We start from the raw sequence: 19361 nt of genomic DNA, 5'->3' as shown, positions 1-19361 counted from the left end.
GAGTGAAGAAGGCTGTGGGTTCTCTTCCCACACTAGGAACAGGATTTTTGACTCTGCAGTGCAGCATAATAGGGGTGCTGCACTCCCTGAGTATAGCGTGGGTGGATGTAAAAGATCCCGCAGCACCTGTTGAGAAGAGTAGGGGAATTTCCATGATGCCCTGGCCAAAACTTCTCCTAGTAGTGTAAACACCACCTCAGGCCTCCTGTGAGAAAAGGCTTCTAGCTTACTGGGGCTATCTTGTTTAACAAAGGGCAAATAATTAAATTTGTCTTTAAAAATTCTTAAAACGATACCTGAGCAGAATCATTGCATTACTATTCCATAGAACATTCTTCTCTATATACCACTTCACAATGAAAAAAGAAAAAAAGTGGTCTTTGATTTCACTGTAGAAGTCAAAAACTTGATGTAGTACAATTGCCAATGCATTCTACCAGATAATGAAATAGCAGATATGGAATCATCCATTACTGCATAATGATAAATTCTTTATCACTTATATCCCGATACATTTGTACAAAGGATGACAGCCTGTTACAATGCCCTCTTTGCGCAGCTAGGTGAGTTTAGATCAGCCAATATGTTCACTCTGGGATGGAATGGAATAACATTTATTGTAAGAACATGGTTTCACTCGCAGTCTGAAAACATGAGATTAATAACTATGCTTTACAATGTCCTGTAAGTAGTTAAGACCTTTCTCTGTACCTTGTCATAATTCCACTATACTCTGGTTTACTCGCTTTTTTATGATGCGTACATACTTATTCATTTCTTAAGTAAAGTAATTTTACACAAATAACTAAACATTTCTTTATTCTTTTCACAGGTCTGGAAATGTTATGGGTACAAAGACCTCCAGAAAAAATAATCAGTAATGTGGAATTTAATGTAACCTATGCTATAACTGCATCAGATGACTTCTACCATTATGCAGTAAACAATGGTATCCTTTCTCGCAGGTATGTTTAAACTAATTGAAAAATGTTGCTGTTTTTCTAATGATTGCAAATGATTTTGTTAGTAATTATGATTGTACAGAATAGTGGTATGCTATGACATAATGATTAATACCAATTTAATAGTGTGATAACTTTAACTTCTCAGATTTATATACTTTTTTGGACCTACAGAACTCCTGCTATATTTTTGACTTATGCATTAAGCATGTATGTTTTGTTGATCATTTATATTTTGGTACATACACTTGACAGTGAGTCTTATAAATTTTGTTTGCTCCTCAAGAAAGCTGTCTTTGGAAAGTAAAGATTGTAGATTACTTTCCATGTTGATATAAAGGCATGATTCAGTACATTAATAATTGGCTGTTTAGAGTATTTTAAACATGTTATGTGCTCCATGTAAGTGATTGTCAGTTGCAATCACACACTGCCAAAAATACCAAGCAGGATTCTTGGTAAATCTGCAAACTGAGTTAAACTTCATTGATAAAATATGAAAAAATGAAAACAGACCACATCAATTTTAACTGTGAAACAGAAAAACATATATTTTTGTAGGGGGGGTATGGGTAGCAGTATATCTTACGCTCATGCTTCTCTAAATATACATCTCTGAGATTGTAAAGTCTGAGGGGAAAAGAGAAATTTTCTTTCCCCACAGTCGTTCATTTCATCCAAAACACTACCTGCTATTCAGTAGAATTGGGATCCCTGACTGACCAATCCTATTTTGTTAAAAATCATGTCAAGAAAACAACTACCATCCAAGCAAGCATTTGCCAGGACTGAGTGATGGTTCCAATAAAGATGGAGTAATTCAGTATTATTGGAGGGAGGGATGGGGAAAGAGTAAAAATATGGACAGCATGAATCATACAGAACCATGGTGTGAACATAAACAATGTTAGTAAACTTCCCAAGTCAAGGGTTCAGTTATTTAATTTATGTTCGCTTCCCAAGTTTATAACTGCTTGATGCCAAAAATAACATTGCTTTCTTCTGATGTTTAACATACCAGTTTGCATCACGATGAATGCATTAGTGCATTATCTTCCAGTTTTAATTTTGTTTTATAAACCATTAGGTTAGCCTTCACGTTTAAGGATTCAGTTGCCAAACTTGTACGTTTTGTTGATCATTTATATTTTGACAATGAGTCTTATAATTTTGGTTTGTTCCTTAAGGAATCTGTCTTTGGAAGGTAAAGATTGTAGAATGGTTGTTTTTTATTTTTTTATTTATTTGTTTTACTTTTACCACCAAAAGATCTAATAGGGCTGGGTGAGGGTTAACATTGATACGAACTTCAACATAGACAACTTCCTATTAGAGCTAAAAGCTTGCAACTGGTCTCCTATGAAATATTTGCCTCTAGATGAAGCTGTCTCATACTTTAACAATAAATTCCTTCAAATCCTTGGCCACCATGCCCCTACAAGATTAACAAGAACCAAAACAAAGCCTGCTCCTTGGCTATCCAAAGAAACCAAACAAAAAATGTTACTTAGAAATAGAACATGGGACAAATGGAGAGCTACCAAAAACCCAGCTGACCATGAGACCTTTAAACAACTTAGAAATGAAACAAAGAAACTGATAGTCACTGATAAAAGAAATTACTACTCAAAAGTCCAACACGCACAACATCAAAACCCCCAGAAATTCTGGATAGGTATCAACAAATTACTGCATCCAGGTAACTCCAAAACACCTACACCCTCAAACCTCACTCAGACCTCCCCAAATCAAATTGCTGATGCATTTAACTCATTTTTCAAAGATACTGTTACTTCCCTAGCTTCTTCCCTATCCCCACCATCCACGCAAGTACCCAACTCCCTAAACGATAATACCCCCTCATTTAAACTACAACCAGTCTCAACAGATCTCATTCATAAATTACTTACCAAGCTAAAACCTTGTACCCCTTCAGCTGACCTCATTCCAGCAGAATACCTGCAGATTACAGCCAAACCATTGGCCTTCCCTGTCTCTATTTTAATCAATCATACCATAACAGAAGGCCTGTATCCCAACCCTTTGGAAAGTCTCTCATAGCATCCCATTACATAAGGGTGGTAACGTAAATGACCTCTCTAACTTCCGTCCCATAGCCTTACTTTCCCCTTTAGCAAAAATCATGAAAAGATGTATACATAGGCAATTACTTAATCACCTCCTCCAAAACAATCTCCTAGCAGACTATCAACATGGTTTTAGACCTTATCACAGTACTACTACTGCTCTCCTGTCTTTCACTGACCATATTAATAAAAATCGGAATAACAACTCACTGTCCTCTGCTCTATTCATAGACCTCTCTAAAGCCTTTGATATGGTCAACCACACTCTCTTACTTAACATCCTGAAATCTTTTGCTTTGGACTCTCAGGCTATCCAGTGATTCTATTCCTACTTAGAAAATAGACAACAAGCAGTGCTATGGGAAAATCACTTATCATCTCTTATTCCTATCAAAATAGGTGTACCACAAGGCTCAAAACTAGGACCTCTCCTCTTAACTATTTTTATAAACAACCTAAATAACTCCCTTCCTCAATCAATCTGTATTCAATATGCCGATGATTCAACACTCATATGCTCAGCTTCTTCCATAAATGACCTTCAAAATATCACTCAAAAAGCTTTCACAGCAGCTGAAAACTGGTTCCAACAATATTGCCTCTTACTGAATACAAAAAAGACTAAACTTTTACTTTTCACTCCATCACATAAGTCATCCTCTCTCACTTTCAATATATTCTCTAACAATGGCACCATAATATCCTCTGATCCTACGACCAAACTTCTTGGTGTCACAATAGACCACAACCTCAACTTTGATTCCCATATTAACTTAACTATCAAATCAATCAATAGAAAACTTGGATCTCTCTCTACAGACTTAAACCCTACCTCACCCCATCAGCCAGAAGTACTTTAGCACAAACCCACCTACTCTCTACCCTATTTTATGCCTCTCCAATCTATACTAACATATCTAAAAGTAACCTCAACAAACTAGCAGCAGCCTACCATAACATAGCCAAATTTGCAACAGGAGCCCCATTTCGTACCCACCATTGCTCTAATCTCAAACAACTAGGCTGGCTAGAACTACAAAATCATATACGACTTCAGCAACTGACCGTCACCCACAAAATCTTTCATCAGCCCACTAAGACCACTATACTCTGTTCCCTTATTACCCCATATAAAAACATCTCTTCCCTACGCTCTGCTACCAAACTACTAGCTGCCTCCAACAAATCCAACAACAAAGCTGGGGATAGTCTGTTCTCCAACTGTACTGCACCCATCTGAAACAAACTTCCAAGTGAACTCATGTCTATTACCTCTTTACCTAATTTCAAGAAGCAGCTAAAACCATGGCTCTACTCCCAGTGGCTCTGCCCTTGTTCTAACCCTGACTAGTCCTCTGCTCTTCTTTGTTCCATGCCTTTTCCTTCTACTGCTATCCATAACAAGATACTCTCTTACTGTTTCTTTATTTCTCATCTACTCTTGGACTCTCAATACCGCTAGGATGGATGGATGTTTAAAATAAAAATCTATTGTACTTTTTCCTGTTGATGCTAGTATTAGTCTTAGACTTTTATGAAAATGTTATGTACTACATTCTGTCTGTTAAATACACCCCCTGTACAACTATCTTACTAAAATTATGTCTTACTGTGGAGCTTTTCTCCCCGGGCCTCTACTGAAAATGGACATTTATCCAGCTAGACTAGCCTGATCAACAAATGTAAAATAAATAAATAAAAATAAATAAATGTTTGTATGCTTTGGTACTAGCTTCTGAGATATAGATGAGTGTTGCAATAAAGCCTGGCAGATTTCTAAAGAACAGTCTCCAGGAGCTATCTCGGTAGTGTGCAGCCAAAAGTATCCCAATGAGCTTTGCAAGATATGATAGAAGTTTTGCCTATAGATAACAAGTTGGATTGAGATTTCTGTCTTGCACAACTGAGGTTTTAGGTCCTGGTAAGGATGGGTTAAGAGGGCTTTTCTTAAGTAATAGTATGGGGTGAATATGGGGCGAAGAGACTTTAGATATATAAAATTATTTATGCATTGATTCATTCTTTCATTTGTTTACTTATGAATAATATAATGAAAATAAGTATCTGTAAAAGATAAGCTAGATTAAGATAAAACATATATAAAAGACGAATCCAAGGCATAAATAAAAATCAATATTTATATAAGGCAGCAACACGTAAGATAGCACATCTTTCTGGACTTTATAATGTTTGCAACCAAAAATTGTTTAGAAAATGTACAGAAGTAATTTGCAGACTGATAGATCACTGGCATGCAGTGAAGATATTTACTTAAAGTAATATATTTAACTTACTTCTATACTTCATTATAGCAAAACACTGGAAAAGTGGCACAAGGACTGTACCTTTTCCTGAAAGCTTAATTTCTTGAGGGTGTCTGAACAAAACTCACATGGTTCCAAGAGGAAAATAGATATTCGAGGAGAACTGTTACAGGGTGGAGAATGTTGCTGTTCGTCCAAAGCAAAATGCATGAAAACTAAACTAGCTGTATTAGAGCTGTATCAAACGAGGACAATATATATATATATATATATATATATATATATATATATATATATATATATATATGCATAATTGTTTACGTGATTAAAGTGAAAGAAGCCACATTGTATTTGTCTTTTCGGTAAAATGTAACATATGAAAGAAATATGCAAAATGATAAATAGCTGCATTTGCTTGGATCTATATAAATCTATATAAATATCCTGCAGAGAAAAAGTGAAACTAAAACCTTGCTTCACAAACGTGTGCCCTGCTGCACAGTATATTGCTTGAAGATGCTCTCTGGATGTCATGATGATGTCTTACAGCAGCTTGTTGCCCACCCCTCCCTTGGGCATGTTATGGCAAAAATAGAAATGTGTCTTCCAAAATTCAAACTGAGCCACAGGAAATCGTGTTTGCGGACTTATAAATGGTGAACCTATTAAAGTATGTCAGTTAAGGGACTTTCTGTAGTCTGTCTGCTGGAGCATATACTGGAGATAGAAACCAGCCTGTATCATATTGCCTGTAAGGACTGTAAAATGTTATTTTGGACTTAAAATGAAGACAGTGAGGGCACAGTATATCTTATAGTCAATAGTAACTAGTTTCTATTTTAGATATTTACATTTTGTCTACCTATTTACAAAAAGTGCCTTTTCTTTTTATTTCAAGAAAATACATTTATTATTCATCACTGCAAGCCTGTGGCTAATGATTTATTTATTTTTGGTTCTTTTTTTGTCTCCCTGCCGCATGACACCAGTTGTTCTCTGGGCCTGTCCTCATGTACTGGGTCTACTGGATCTACTGTACCTTCTGACAACACTTGACTACCTTCCACCCATGTTTAGGACCAGTGAGGAGATTGGGGCTTCTGGTGTGGCATCATACTGCTGTCAGGGAGTGCTTTTTTCCTTTATGCCTACCTCCTTGTAGATGGTCACTAACACCCCATAGGTGGGATGTGCAGGAGATGTCAGCACTGCTCTAACCCTCACTTTTGCAAGTGACTGATGTCAGCAGGTTCCAGTCACTCACAGACAGCACTGGGCACTGTTGTCTCCCACATCTCAACCAGGGTGGCCAATCTCACCCGTGTTCCCCAAGCATGTAAACCTTCTACCCCCCCCCCCCCCAAGGATGCCCAACAAGCACCTAAGATGATTCTTGAAGTTAGGTCACATGGGCTATAGTGAAATCTTTATCCCTCTATACCACAAGTGTAGGCTATAATGATTTATTAGCTTAGGAGTTTATGCATTTTTAACAATGTACTTCAGATATGTGGTATCTACCCATGTTAGATTGACTACATAGAGCAAATTGCTAGTATTTAAATATTTAAAGATTTGCTTGTTATACAGGTAAATAGTGAGATGCAGTCATGTTTTGTTAGTTTTGTCAACTCATGGCAATGTACTGCAACTTTAGGAAGAAGGAAGTGGAATGTTTGAGAGTTTCTATTTACTCCTCTATTCTGAAAAAATAGTGTGTCATTCCATCCATCCATCCATCCATTCACAACTCCTTTTTTCCATTTTCCACATGGGTTCGGGTGTCATTTTAGCATTGACAATCATCTGTTGCCAAATGACAATCATCAAGAGTTGCATCAGTGTGTGTGTGTGTGTGTGTGTGTGTGTGTGTGTGTGTGTGTGTGTGTGTGTGTATGTGTATGGGTGTGCGTGTGCGTGTGTGTGTGTGTGTGTGTGTGTGTGTGTGTGTGTGTGTGTGTGTAAAATAAATTTGGTAAAGGCTTAGTTATTGCTGGTAAAACTGCAGTGGAAGGCACTGAGCTTAGTGTGAAGTGGGTACAGTTCTATGGAGCCAGTGATTATAACTCCAATGTGTATCTGTAGTGTAGTACTAATATGGATGTCTCAGGTGTTTCTTCCCAAAGTAGTGATGCATATTTATTGCATACTCTCAAAGCATGTTGCCATTTGTATATTATTGGGAACCAGCTGTAGGGTTCAAAGCCCATATTGTTGATTGATGACAGAGATGTGGAAGTTATAGCCATAGCCTCTGTATATCACAGTTGTTTCAACAAATAAAGACATTTGAACTCATGTATCTGATAGGGTCTATATCATATAATTGAAAAGTTAAAATTCTGAATGCCAAAACGTCGAACTGCTAACCTCAAAATGTAATAACTCCGAAAGTTGAAAACATCGAAGATTGTAACTTCGAACGCTCATAGTTGGCCCTTCTGAACTTAAATATGTTTACGTCACTGTCAAAAGCATGCATATGCATAACGTAGGGTACTAAATAATGTTGTACAGTATCATAAGCAAAATAAATGTGTATGCACGTAAAGGTACCCCAGTATATATATATATATATATATATATATATATATATATATATATATATGAGTTATACAGATATTATGATGTGTTTGTACTAAACTTTATAAAAGTAAACATTTCCCATCTCCTCCCGTCCACTTAGCTGTGACTGAATAGCAACATGGCTGCCGCTGCTTATTCTGCTGCTCCTGGAATGCTAGGTAAAATTTATGAGTATTACTAACGTAGGAGGCTTCACACCCCCACACCCCACAACGTGGGGGCTGTGCCCCCCACCCCCCTACTTAAATATACCAACTCCAAGATCGCACCACAGTGGAGACAAACATCAGAGTACAGAAGGGCCAACTATGACCATTCGGAGTTCTGATCTCCGCAGTTTTGCATTTTCAAACTTCTTACACGTCGGTGTATTCAGTTCGATATTTTGGTTTTCAGAGTTTTCAGTGTTTGACGTTATGATATAAACTCGATCAGATATATTAGTATGCTTTACTGTTATGGTACTCTTTTATCTGTTATTAGTAAAATATAAGTCATAGGTCATGCATATTTTTGGAGAATTGCCACATTTTGCAAATTTTTTAACTTGTATCATGCTGAACATAAAATTAGTAAAATGTATTGGGTCATGCTTAACTTAGCAAACGTTTTGGAGAATTATCACATTTGCAAAATGTTTAACTTGCATCATGATGAAATTGAACCTGAAAAAATGGAAACACTGTTTATATAGACTTCTTGCAGTTTATTTAGAACAGAAGTCAAGCATTACTAGATAATGCATGGCTACAATCCTTGAAAAATCAGAGTTGTGATATTTCTCAAAGTCACTTAAAGCTTGTCAGAGATTGCCATTTATTAAAGGCACATCCAAGGCATATACAATAAGTAAAGACAGGAGCTAAATGCTAATCATCATCTTCTTTTGGCTGTTCCCGTTAGGGGTCGCCACAGCAGATCACCTGTTTCCATTTCTTCCAGTCCTCTGCATCTTGCTCTGTCTCACCAACCACCTGCATGTCCTCTCTCACCACATCCATCAACCTTATCTTAGGCCTTCCTCTTTTCCTGTTACCTGGTAGCTTCATCCTTAGCATCTTTTTCCCAATATACTTTGCATCCCTCCTCAGCACATGTCCAAACCAACGTAATCGTGCCTCTCTGGCTTTGTCTTCAAACCTTCCAACCTGAGCTGACCCTCTAATATACTTATTCCTAATCCTGTCCACCCTTGTCACACCCAGTGCAAATCTTAACATCTTTAATTCTGCCACATCCAGCTCAAACTCCTGCCTTTTTGTCATTGCCACTGTCTCCAACCCATATAACATAGCTGGTCTCACTACCCTCTTGTAGACCTTCCCTTTCACTCTTACAGGTACTCGTCTGTCACAAATCACTCCTGACACTCTTCTCCACCCACTCCATCCTGCCTGTACTCTCTTCTTCACCTCTCTTCCATACTCACCGTTACTCTGAACTATTGACCCCAAGTGTTTAAACTCATCCACCTTCGCCACCTCTACTCCTTGCATCCTCACCATTCCTCTATCCTCCCTCTCATTCACACACATATATTCTGTCTTAGTTCTGCTGACCTTCATTCCTCTTCTCTCTAGAGCATATCTCCATCTCTCCAGGGTCTCCTCCACCTGTTCACTACTCTCACTACAGACCACAATATCATCTGCAAACATCATAGTCCACGGGGACTCCTGTCTGATCTCGTCTGTCAACCTGTCCATCACCATTGCAAATAAGAAAGGGCTCAGAGCTGATCCTTGATGTAACCCCACCTCCACCTCAAACGCATCCGTCACTCCCACCGCAGACATCACCACTGTCACACTACCCTTGTACATATCCTGTACCACTCTTGCATACTTTTCTGATACTCCTGACTTCCTCATACAATACCACAACTCCTCTCTAGGCACCCTGTCATATGCTTTCTCTAAGTCTACAAAAACACAATGCAACTCCTTCCGACATTCTCTGTACTTCTCCATCAACACTCTCAGAGCAAACATCACATCTGTAGTGCTCTTTCCTGGCATGAAACCATACTGCTGATCGCTAATCATCACCTCCCTTCTTAACCTAGCTTCCACTACTCTTTCCCATAACTTCAATCTGTGACTGATCAGTTTTATCCCTCTGTAGTTACTACAGCTCTGCACATCACCCTTATTCTTAAAAATCGGTACCAAAACACTTTTTCATCATTCCTCTGGCATCCTCTCACTTTCCAAGATTTCATTAAACAATCTGGTTAAAGACTCCACTGCCATTTCACCTAAACACCTCCATGCTTTCACAGGTATGTCATTGATTCACAAAATTATAATGCATTTAGCTGGCTAGTATATACTATACATAGACCCAGGTAAGACACAACATACTTATATAGTGGCATTTCATATAAGGCTTGTCTTTGTAAACAGTATCCCAGGAACAAGATAATCAATTATGCAGACCATTCACATTAACAGATTATTATCAAAACCAGAAAGCTAGGGAAGACATCTGTTCCAAATGGTATAGCATCAGGTGCTTATGCAAAACATTCCCAGTCAACAGTCAGTAGCTATTGGTTCCTACATTGAATTTTGAATTTTACCACAGGTTCCATGCCACATATGATACCAGTAATCTAGTGTATTTAGTCAACTGTAATTGCTGTGAATGTTTTTATGTTGGCAAGACTTCCAGAAGGCTAAGAGACAGAATATATAATAATTTATATGATATTAAAAATAGTAGCACAGAGAATGCCCTAGCTAAACATATTATTGAATTTACCACACATAACTTTAGCTTTAGGGCACTGTAACTGGTATATGAGAATCCAAGAGGGGATAATAAAGACAATTATCTTGAATGTGTTGAACTTAAATGGATATTTAGGCTACAAGCACATATACACCCAGGATTAAACAGTTATGTGAGTATCAGGCCTGTACTAGAAGCACGGTCCTTTAAATAATTATCTGCATAATAATTGCTTAATGAGTTGCTCAATGAGTCTTTTATTGTATTAATTGATTTTAGCGGTTATGTGCTACATTATTTAAACTGAGTGCTTTTACTGTGTATTAAGATCTGATGAAGCATGGTTATTCCACATGAAAGTGCTTATCTACTTGTTTTTTTTACCATTTGGAATAAATTGGATTTTAGAGCCTTGGTGGTCCTACCTTGTTTATTTTGTTTTAGAATATAAAACCTCAAACTGTTAGAGAGTTCAGCACTTGTTTTGAAAAGAAAAAAAAAGTAGTCTAGAAATGACCCACCTTCTGTTCTGTTTCCCCCGATGTTTGTGAATATTAGAACATTATCAGATACTAGTAGTGTCAGATATAAATCATAATTCTGTTCATGTATTTATGTATGATGTGCTATTACTGATCTACTTCTGCAGATCGAAATATAAGAGTGAAATTTTAAACACAAAGATAGCAAATTGATGCAGTAACCACAATGAAGGCAAAAAATATCTTTTTAGCGCTTTCATCCACTTTTATTACAGCGTGAACTTCTTCAGAAAAGACATGAGCCCTCTCCTTCTCATGTCTTTTAAAGCTCAATACAGGAAGTGATATCATGATTGAATTAATTGAACAATAAAAAGAATAATTGTTAATCAATGACCAGTGTTTTTTTAAAATCCATGACAATTTTCTTTAAAACTTTAACATATAAAGTGTGACAAACTTTTGTAATGTGAATCGAAAAGTTTGTCACACTTTATATGTAAGTTTTAAAGAAAATTGTCATGGATTTTAAAAAAACACTGGTCATTGATTAACAATTATTCTTTTTATTGTTCAATTAATTCAATCATGATATCACTTCCTGTATTGAGCTTTAAAAGACATGAGAAGGAGAGGGCTCATGTCTTTTCTGAAGAAGTTCACGCTGTAATAAAAGTGGATGAAAGCGCTAAAAAGATATTTTTTGCCTTCATTGTGGTTACTGCATCAATTTGCTATCTTTGTGTTTACAAGTTCATTCAGTTTGTCGGCTTAGTCCATTTTTTTCAGTTTTAAATAAGAGTGAAATTTAAAAAGCTGAGATGAAAAGACTGCATATCAACGAATCTTATCAATGCTAAAATTTTTGAACATCAAAACATGTAATGTGCATGTCCAAAAGCAACTTGAAGGTTTTGAATGGAGATCTTGCTGTACTTAGAAAGACATATTCTGTATTTAAACATAATATGTAAAAGAAAAATTGAGATGGAATGAATGGAGATCATGGTACAGTGAGGTTCAGAAAATTTACCCTTTTTCCTACTGCAGTGTGATCTTGGAGTTAGTATATATAATTTGCAGGGGGTGTAGGTGGTACAGGGGAGCTTGCCCTCCCTGCAAGAATGTTGAAAAAGTTATGTTTTTTTAACTTAAGTTGTGTGTTTTAATGTTTGGGTTGTTTTTATGAGTTCAGTGTGATCTCCATGTTACCTCCGGACATGTGCATTAGGTGTTTTGATATTTAATTTTTTCACCTTTGTTAAGATTCATTGTTGTTAATGTGTTTTTTTTCGTCTCGGCTTTTTAAATTCTGTTCTTATGGTATTTCGATCTACTGAAGTAGATCCGTTATAAGCAACTGCCGACGTTTTAGTAGTCTAAATTATCCTTAATGTTTGCAGTATTGATGTAAGGTGTTCATATCCCTGAATTAAGGCAGCTGGTGTTGCTGGAGTTGTTGCCATAGGGAAACGGAGGTTTGGGTTGGTGTGAATGTCAATAAAATCAAGTAGTCTTAGTGAGATGCCTTAAATAAAATGTAGGACTAACTGCAAAGAGTAGCATCTATACAGTAAAATAGTAATGTCCCTTTGAATTGTGGTTGTTTTATAGACAAGCAAACTAGTGTTGGAGAGTGATTTATGGTCATGTGTTCTCTGAGAGCTGAAAATAATGATTGGTATTTTGAAAGATCATGAGGGAGTTTTAATTCTTGATAAATGGAGCTAAGCTAATGAAGCTGGCTAAAAAATCTAGACATGAAAAGAGAAGGGGTGGAGCCCTTCACTGACATTAAACTGTGCCTGACATTTGTAAATCTTAAATGTAGAGATATAAAACAATTGTTTATAGCAAAACTAGGCCTATTAAATCAGTATGACCTAGGAATGATGTTGTCAAACAAAGGACATTGAGATAAGATAGAGCACATTTTTTAAATTACTGCAACCATTTCCTTTAGATGTACTGAACTCAGAGTTGATTCTATGTAAGTGGGGTACATATGGGGTCCTGTTATGCATAGTTTTTATTAGAGATAGACCTGAAGGGAAATAATGAATTCTAAAGTCCTCAAGTTGCCATTTTGGATTTTCTGCTTTGTCCTGAAAAACAATCTTTACATAGCTGGTACCAATGAAAAAAAACCTATCTCCAAAAGTTTTGGACATACAGTTGTATAGAAAATGTACACACAAAAGCACATTTCTGAATACAAGTTCACATCCGTAATATTTATATAAATGTATATTGTGTAGTCATTTTAAAATGACATTTAGAATCAGTTACATATTGTCAAAGTGTTGGTAAATAGAAGAAGATAGTGCATTGTTTTAGCAACATATTTATGGAGAAGTCAACATTAACCAAGGTGAAAGCCATGGTAAAAGCTGAAACCAGGATTAATTAAAATAACCACTTTCTTCCAAAGTTTAAGAGGGCAGTTAACATATATGGAAATGTTCAATGTGTTTCATGATCTTCACATGTTTAATATTAACAACTTTTTGTGCCTTTCCTACACTTGTTTTACTATAACTTGTTATCTGAGTATACTTTCCTGATGTAAAACTCCTTAGATGCTGTTTTGCATAGGGGATTACTGCTGTGTGAGTTTTGTGTGTACACTAGCAGCAAGTTAAAGATTTTTAGCTTTTTTTCTTCATTGTATGAGCATGAGTTGGCATATGTAAGTAAGGCAGTATGAGGTAGTGACAAGTCATGGCTAAGTAGTTCATGGCTGTTGTTATATGATGAAACAACAGCTACTGCTTAAATACCAGTAACATCAGTGCTTACAATATAATCTCTCAAAGTAGAAATTAGATGTTTTGGTCTTTATGGGTGATTTTCTCTTGCAGCTGTCAGTATTAATATAAATACTGGCAAGATACCAGAAAAATCTGTGATCAACATTCAAGACATATACAGCCCATGGTAATGTTTCATGTGCATGGTTTTGGGAAGGTGAGAGGTAAAAATATTAAGCAGCAAATTCTTATCTTAGCAGCAGACCTAGTCACCTTGAACATTGTCAAATAAGAGACTTTCACAGTCAGAAGTTCATTTTTGAGGGAGAATGAAGGCTGTGAATAACAACTGATTTTACATTCATTAATTACATTAAAATGATCATTCATCTGCTTTGCCAGTAGCTGTGTGTGTGTGTGTGTGTGTGTGTGTGTGTGTGTGTGTGTGTGTGTGTGTGTGTGTGTGTGTATGTGTTTGTGCATGTGTGTACTCAAGCATATGACAGAGACATATCTGGCAATATATTATTGTGTCCAGAATTTTTTTTCACTGAATCACAACCAAATGTGTCAGAAAATTGTTATTTTGGGAGTGGGGAGGCAATCTCTGTGTGAAACCATTTAATCATCTCTCAGGCTTATCAAGAGGAGCACACACGCATGCATGCATGAGTGTGTGTGTGTGTGTGTGTGTGTGTGTGTGTGTGTGTGTCTGCATGTCACTGTATTCTTTTCACTTGTTACAGTCTGGTAGTGATTGTTTTTCAGGGGTAGAGAGTCTCTGTGTGAAAGCAACTGACCACTTGATCATAGCGAAATAATTACAATTCTGGTTTATCATGAAATAATGTGTGTGTGTGTGTGTGTGTGTGTGTGTGTGTGTGTGTGTAAACATGTGTGTGTGTCACTGTATTCTTTTCACTTGTTACAGTCTGGTAGTGATTGTTTTTCAGGGTAGAGAGTCTCTGTGTGAAAGCAACTGACCACTTGATCATAGCGAAATAATTACAATTCTGGTTTATCATGAAATAATGTGTGTGTGTGTGTGTGTGTGTGTGTGTGTGTGTGTGTGTGTGTGTGTGTGTGTGTGTGTATGTGTGTGTGTGAGAGAGAGAGAGAGAGAGAGAAGATAAAATGCATTACCATATCCATATTCTCTTTTAACAAAAACATATAATACAAATGCCACTGCTACATGAGCAAAACTATAATTTAACTTTTCCAAATCTTAGTGTCCCAACTCAAGCCCTTCTGGAGGGTAAATGAAAATAATTGAAATGGATAAGGTGGCTAGTGGCTAATTCCATCTTAAATATTCATTGCAATTACATTTTAAAGAAACCTTACTTTGTAACATATTCAGAGACAAGCACTATGAAATTGCAATGCTGAACAAAATGCCTTAATAAAGTTATACCTGCAATTTAAAATGTCATGATAGAAACTATAAAAGTTCTTCACTTCTTTCCAAAACTGCATGTAATAGTAGTTAATATTAATATAGTATCTTAATGTCTAATGTAATGTCCAAGAATATGGCATCATACATTATTAAACTCAATCTATTTACATTTGAAAAAACCTCTGTCTGTCTTTCTGTCATTCTCTTTCTCTCTATCTCATGGACAGACATAGATACAGGTGCAGACACATACACACTATCTCATATTCTTTTATTTCAGATGCAAACCTCCAATTTTTTATGGGTTCAGATTCAACCAATATGCTCAGCCTAAATAGATTTCAGAGCAGCTTTTTTCTACTTCTGTATTAAATCATTATCCTCACTAGAAAATTCATAAGCCAGTCTTTTATAAACAAATGGAGGCGGGATTAAATCAAATTTCTGTTCTAGCAACAATTATTATAGTAAATATTTAGTTTTTTATGCAGTTTTAACAAGCAGTCAACTTTTCATTTATCAGATAAGTGACTTATCCACCTGATAGTGCCAGAGGGTTATTATTATCACAAGTTCTCTATGCTCTAATAATCTTTCAGTAATAATAATACCCACAATTTCTTTGTTTTCATTATCAGTTTGTAGCAACCAAGGAATGGCCTAGCAGTGTACTTGTAGCCATAAAAGGGCACCAGTATATCCACAGTGTCTTTTATCAGAAAATATACCACACAGCAAAACATTACTTCATGAATAATATTTAAAGCAAAATCTTAGGGCCTTAAGAAGAAGTCTTCTAGGAGGGAAATGAGAGTGACTGAAATTGGTAAGACAGATATTTATAGTGGCTAATACTACCATAATTATTTGAAATTAAAATTACATTTTAAGGAAACATCACTTTGTAACATTCAGAGTAGCAACACTTGACAAAATATAATAATGCATACATGCTTGAAGAAACCTCATAAGGTAAACTATACAAGGTTCTTCAATTCTCTGCAAAACTGCATGTAGTATTCATTATTCTTAATAAAGTACCAAAATCTAACAGTATGACATCACACATTTACATGAATTAAGTACTGCCACAGAGCTTCCTAAATTAATACTGTAGGAAAACCTGTATGATATTTTAACCAAGAGTTTGCTTCCAAAACAGTAGGGAACCTAAGTTTATCCTCCAGCATGATAAATGGGGAACTAATTAGCATCCTTGCCATACTGAAATTCATTAGTGTGATTGACAGCAGGACGTCATGGCCATTACCATGACAGACAACACTACTTAATGAGTATTAGCATAACAACACAATTAATTATAGAGAGAGAGAGAGCACAAGAGAGTGTGTGTGTGTGTGTGTGTGTGTGTGTGTGTGTGTGTGTGTGTATATGTGTCTGCAGCTGTATCTGTGTATGAGAAAGAGAGACAGACAGACAGAGAATGTAAGATACATTACTGTGGCAAGAAGTTCTAATATCTTGATCATAGCCAAATGTGACAGGCGTACTCAGCCAGAATAAGGTTATTCTTGAGTAAAGAAGCAATCTGTTTATGAGAGTGACTTACCACTGATTTTAGTTGATCACAGTTAAATTAGTGCATTCTTGACTTTTCTTGGGCAATATGAAAATGTGTGAGGAGTGGAAGTGAGGAATCTATTAGTAAAAAATAATTATTTTCATTTGAGGACAATGTATGTGGCATTTGCAGTCACAAGAGTTGCAGTCTATTATAAGAGGTATATTCTGCTGGGGATGTTTGTCTGTAAAAGGCAGACAGTGCAGTGGTGCAGCAGTAGCATTGTTGCCTCATAGCAAGAGGTTCATTGGCTCTCAGCTGGAGTGCCTTCTGTGCGGAGTCTGCATGTCTTCCCTGTGTTTGTGTGGGTTTCCTCCAGGTGCTCAGAGTCTTCAATTGAAATCACTGTACAAAGACCACGTGTTAAATCCCCTTTTACAAAAAAAAATATATATCAAAGGAGATTTAACATGTTGTCTTTGTACAGTGATATCAATTGAAGACTCTGACACAACACATAGCACACCTACCATTGAGGCAGAAGACTGTGTGTTCTATTCCTGCATCAGGAAAATCAACAGTAGAATGGGGTTTTGCACTCTTGAATGTTCCATCCTTTAGCTGAGATGTTAAAGAGGTATGCTTACAGACATCACTGTTTGTCATTTTTATGATATTTGATTTTACTTGGGTTTATATTATTTTTTCAGGATAAAGAGTGCAACATGTGATCACAATATATCTATAATTTTGCATTATATGTGAAATGAAAATTATATATATTTCTATAGTTGGGAGTAACACAAATGGATGTAAAAGATCTCAGTACGCCTGAATTGGTGGTAAAACAAATGGATGTAAAAGATCTCAGTACACCTCTCAAAGTGAGTAGAAGTTCTCTGAAGCCCTGGCCAAAATTCCATTAGTAAATACCACCTTGGGTCTCCCCTAAAAAAGAGGCTGATAAAGAAATAAATTAATCTTAATTTCACAATTAAGCACTTTCTGACCTACTGTTTTTGCATGATGAGATTAGCAGATTAAATACATAAATACTGCATCAAAGACTGTTTTACCCTGTTTCAGTCTTGGTGACTAAAGCATCTGAGTAAACATTTCATGTCTAATCTGAATCCTACTTTCTGATCACAAATTTTGAGCTTCCCTGTTTAGATTTTCAATTGCTTCTCTCTCTCTCTCTCTCTATATATATATATATATATATATATATATATATATATATATATGGGATCCGGACACATGCTCGACTATCATATGTCAGAATCACAACATACATGAAAGTGCTTAACATCGACAAGCGCTTCCGTGTATGTGTGCCTGTTTCGTAGATCGGACTACAGTGCGGGTAAGGGAAAATTCCTTTTTCCCCACTGTAGTGCAATTTCGGAGTGAGAATAATAAAGTAGGGGGTGTGGGGGGTGCAGGGGGGGTGAAGCCCTCCTGCAGAAATGCAGATTTTTTTTTTGAACTACACATACACGGAAGTGCTTTTTGATGTTAAGCGCTTTCATGTATGTGTGTTCGATGTTTTGTGATTCGGACATATGCTAGTCGAGTATGTGTCCTAGACCCATATATATATATATATATATATATATATATATATATATATATATATATCTATATATATGCAATTATAATGCACAATGCATTAAAACGTAGAATATATGAACATTTGAATGATATAAAGAATTTAAAAAGTATCAATGCCTTGTATAGACACAGTATTATTTGTGCTAATTTTGATAAATTTGTTTTTGGTATTCTTGAAGTGGTGAATATAGATTCAAGAGGTGGGGACTGGAAAAATATTTTAAAGAAAAAAGAAAGTTGTTGGCAATATAAGTTGGCATCTATGTTTCCACCTGGGTTAAATGATCATGTTTCTTTAGTACCCATATTGGTAGAAAGAGCAAATGATATTTGATATATACTTGTATAATAATAAGAATAAATAATAATATAAATTTAATAATTTATACATAATAAGAAACATACATTTATTATAATGCACTTATAAACTATGGTGTTTAGATGTTATTTTAATGCTTTATGTTTAACTCAGAATTCATCTTTCAAAAGTTCCCCTATAATATTTTTATTTATGAAGTTTATTTAATATTTATTAAAAGCAATATTTATTATTTGTACTTTTTTAATTTGGGATGTGTAACATATTGAATTTTTAAACATTAACATTTATAATATATTTCATTGATGTATTCTGTATACAACAAGGGAACCAGGTTGATATTTCTTTAAACTACAATTAATCAATTTTAATTGATGACATCACAGCAAGGTTAATTGTACGATATATTTAAATGGTTCATTTGCCTCATTTATTGATTCTGATGAAGTCTCAGTTAGAGATGAAAGCGCTAAAACCTTTCCTTGTTGGTTGCTGTATTTCGTAGTCTATTGTAAATAAAGTGGATGTTTTTACTCTACAACGTTTACCCTGGAGTACCTGGTTTTCCTGCCTAACCTGACAATTTACTTCATTTATTCATTCGTTTCCTTGGTTTCTTTTCAACAGTCCTTTTGGTTCG

At 35.9% G+C, this 19361-nt stretch overlaps 1 protein-coding gene across 1 annotated transcript in view; it reads left to right on the top strand.

Moving 5' to 3' along the window:
• LOC122792777 (atrial natriuretic peptide receptor 1-like) overlaps nucleotides 1-19361 on the top strand; it is a 1260614-nt gene that overhangs the window by 75351 nt on the left and 1165902 nt on the right. Inside the window, exon 3 of the mRNA XM_044060347.1 lies at nucleotides 833-965. Within this exon, the coding sequence (XP_043916282.1) occupies nucleotides 833-965 (133 nt within the window). The remainder of the gene's footprint in view (nucleotides 1-832; nucleotides 966-19361) is intronic.

The sequence above is a fragment of the Protopterus annectens genome, chromosome 2.part0 (genome assembly GCF_019279795.1).
Source record: "Protopterus annectens isolate FY-2018-M chromosome 2.part0, PAN1.0, whole genome shotgun sequence".
In the NCBI taxonomy this organism is placed as follows: domain Eukaryota; kingdom Metazoa; phylum Chordata; order Ceratodontiformes; family Protopteridae; genus Protopterus; species Protopterus annectens.
Note: the sequence above shows the minus strand (reverse complement) of the source record. Positions and strands in the feature narration are given on the sequence as shown.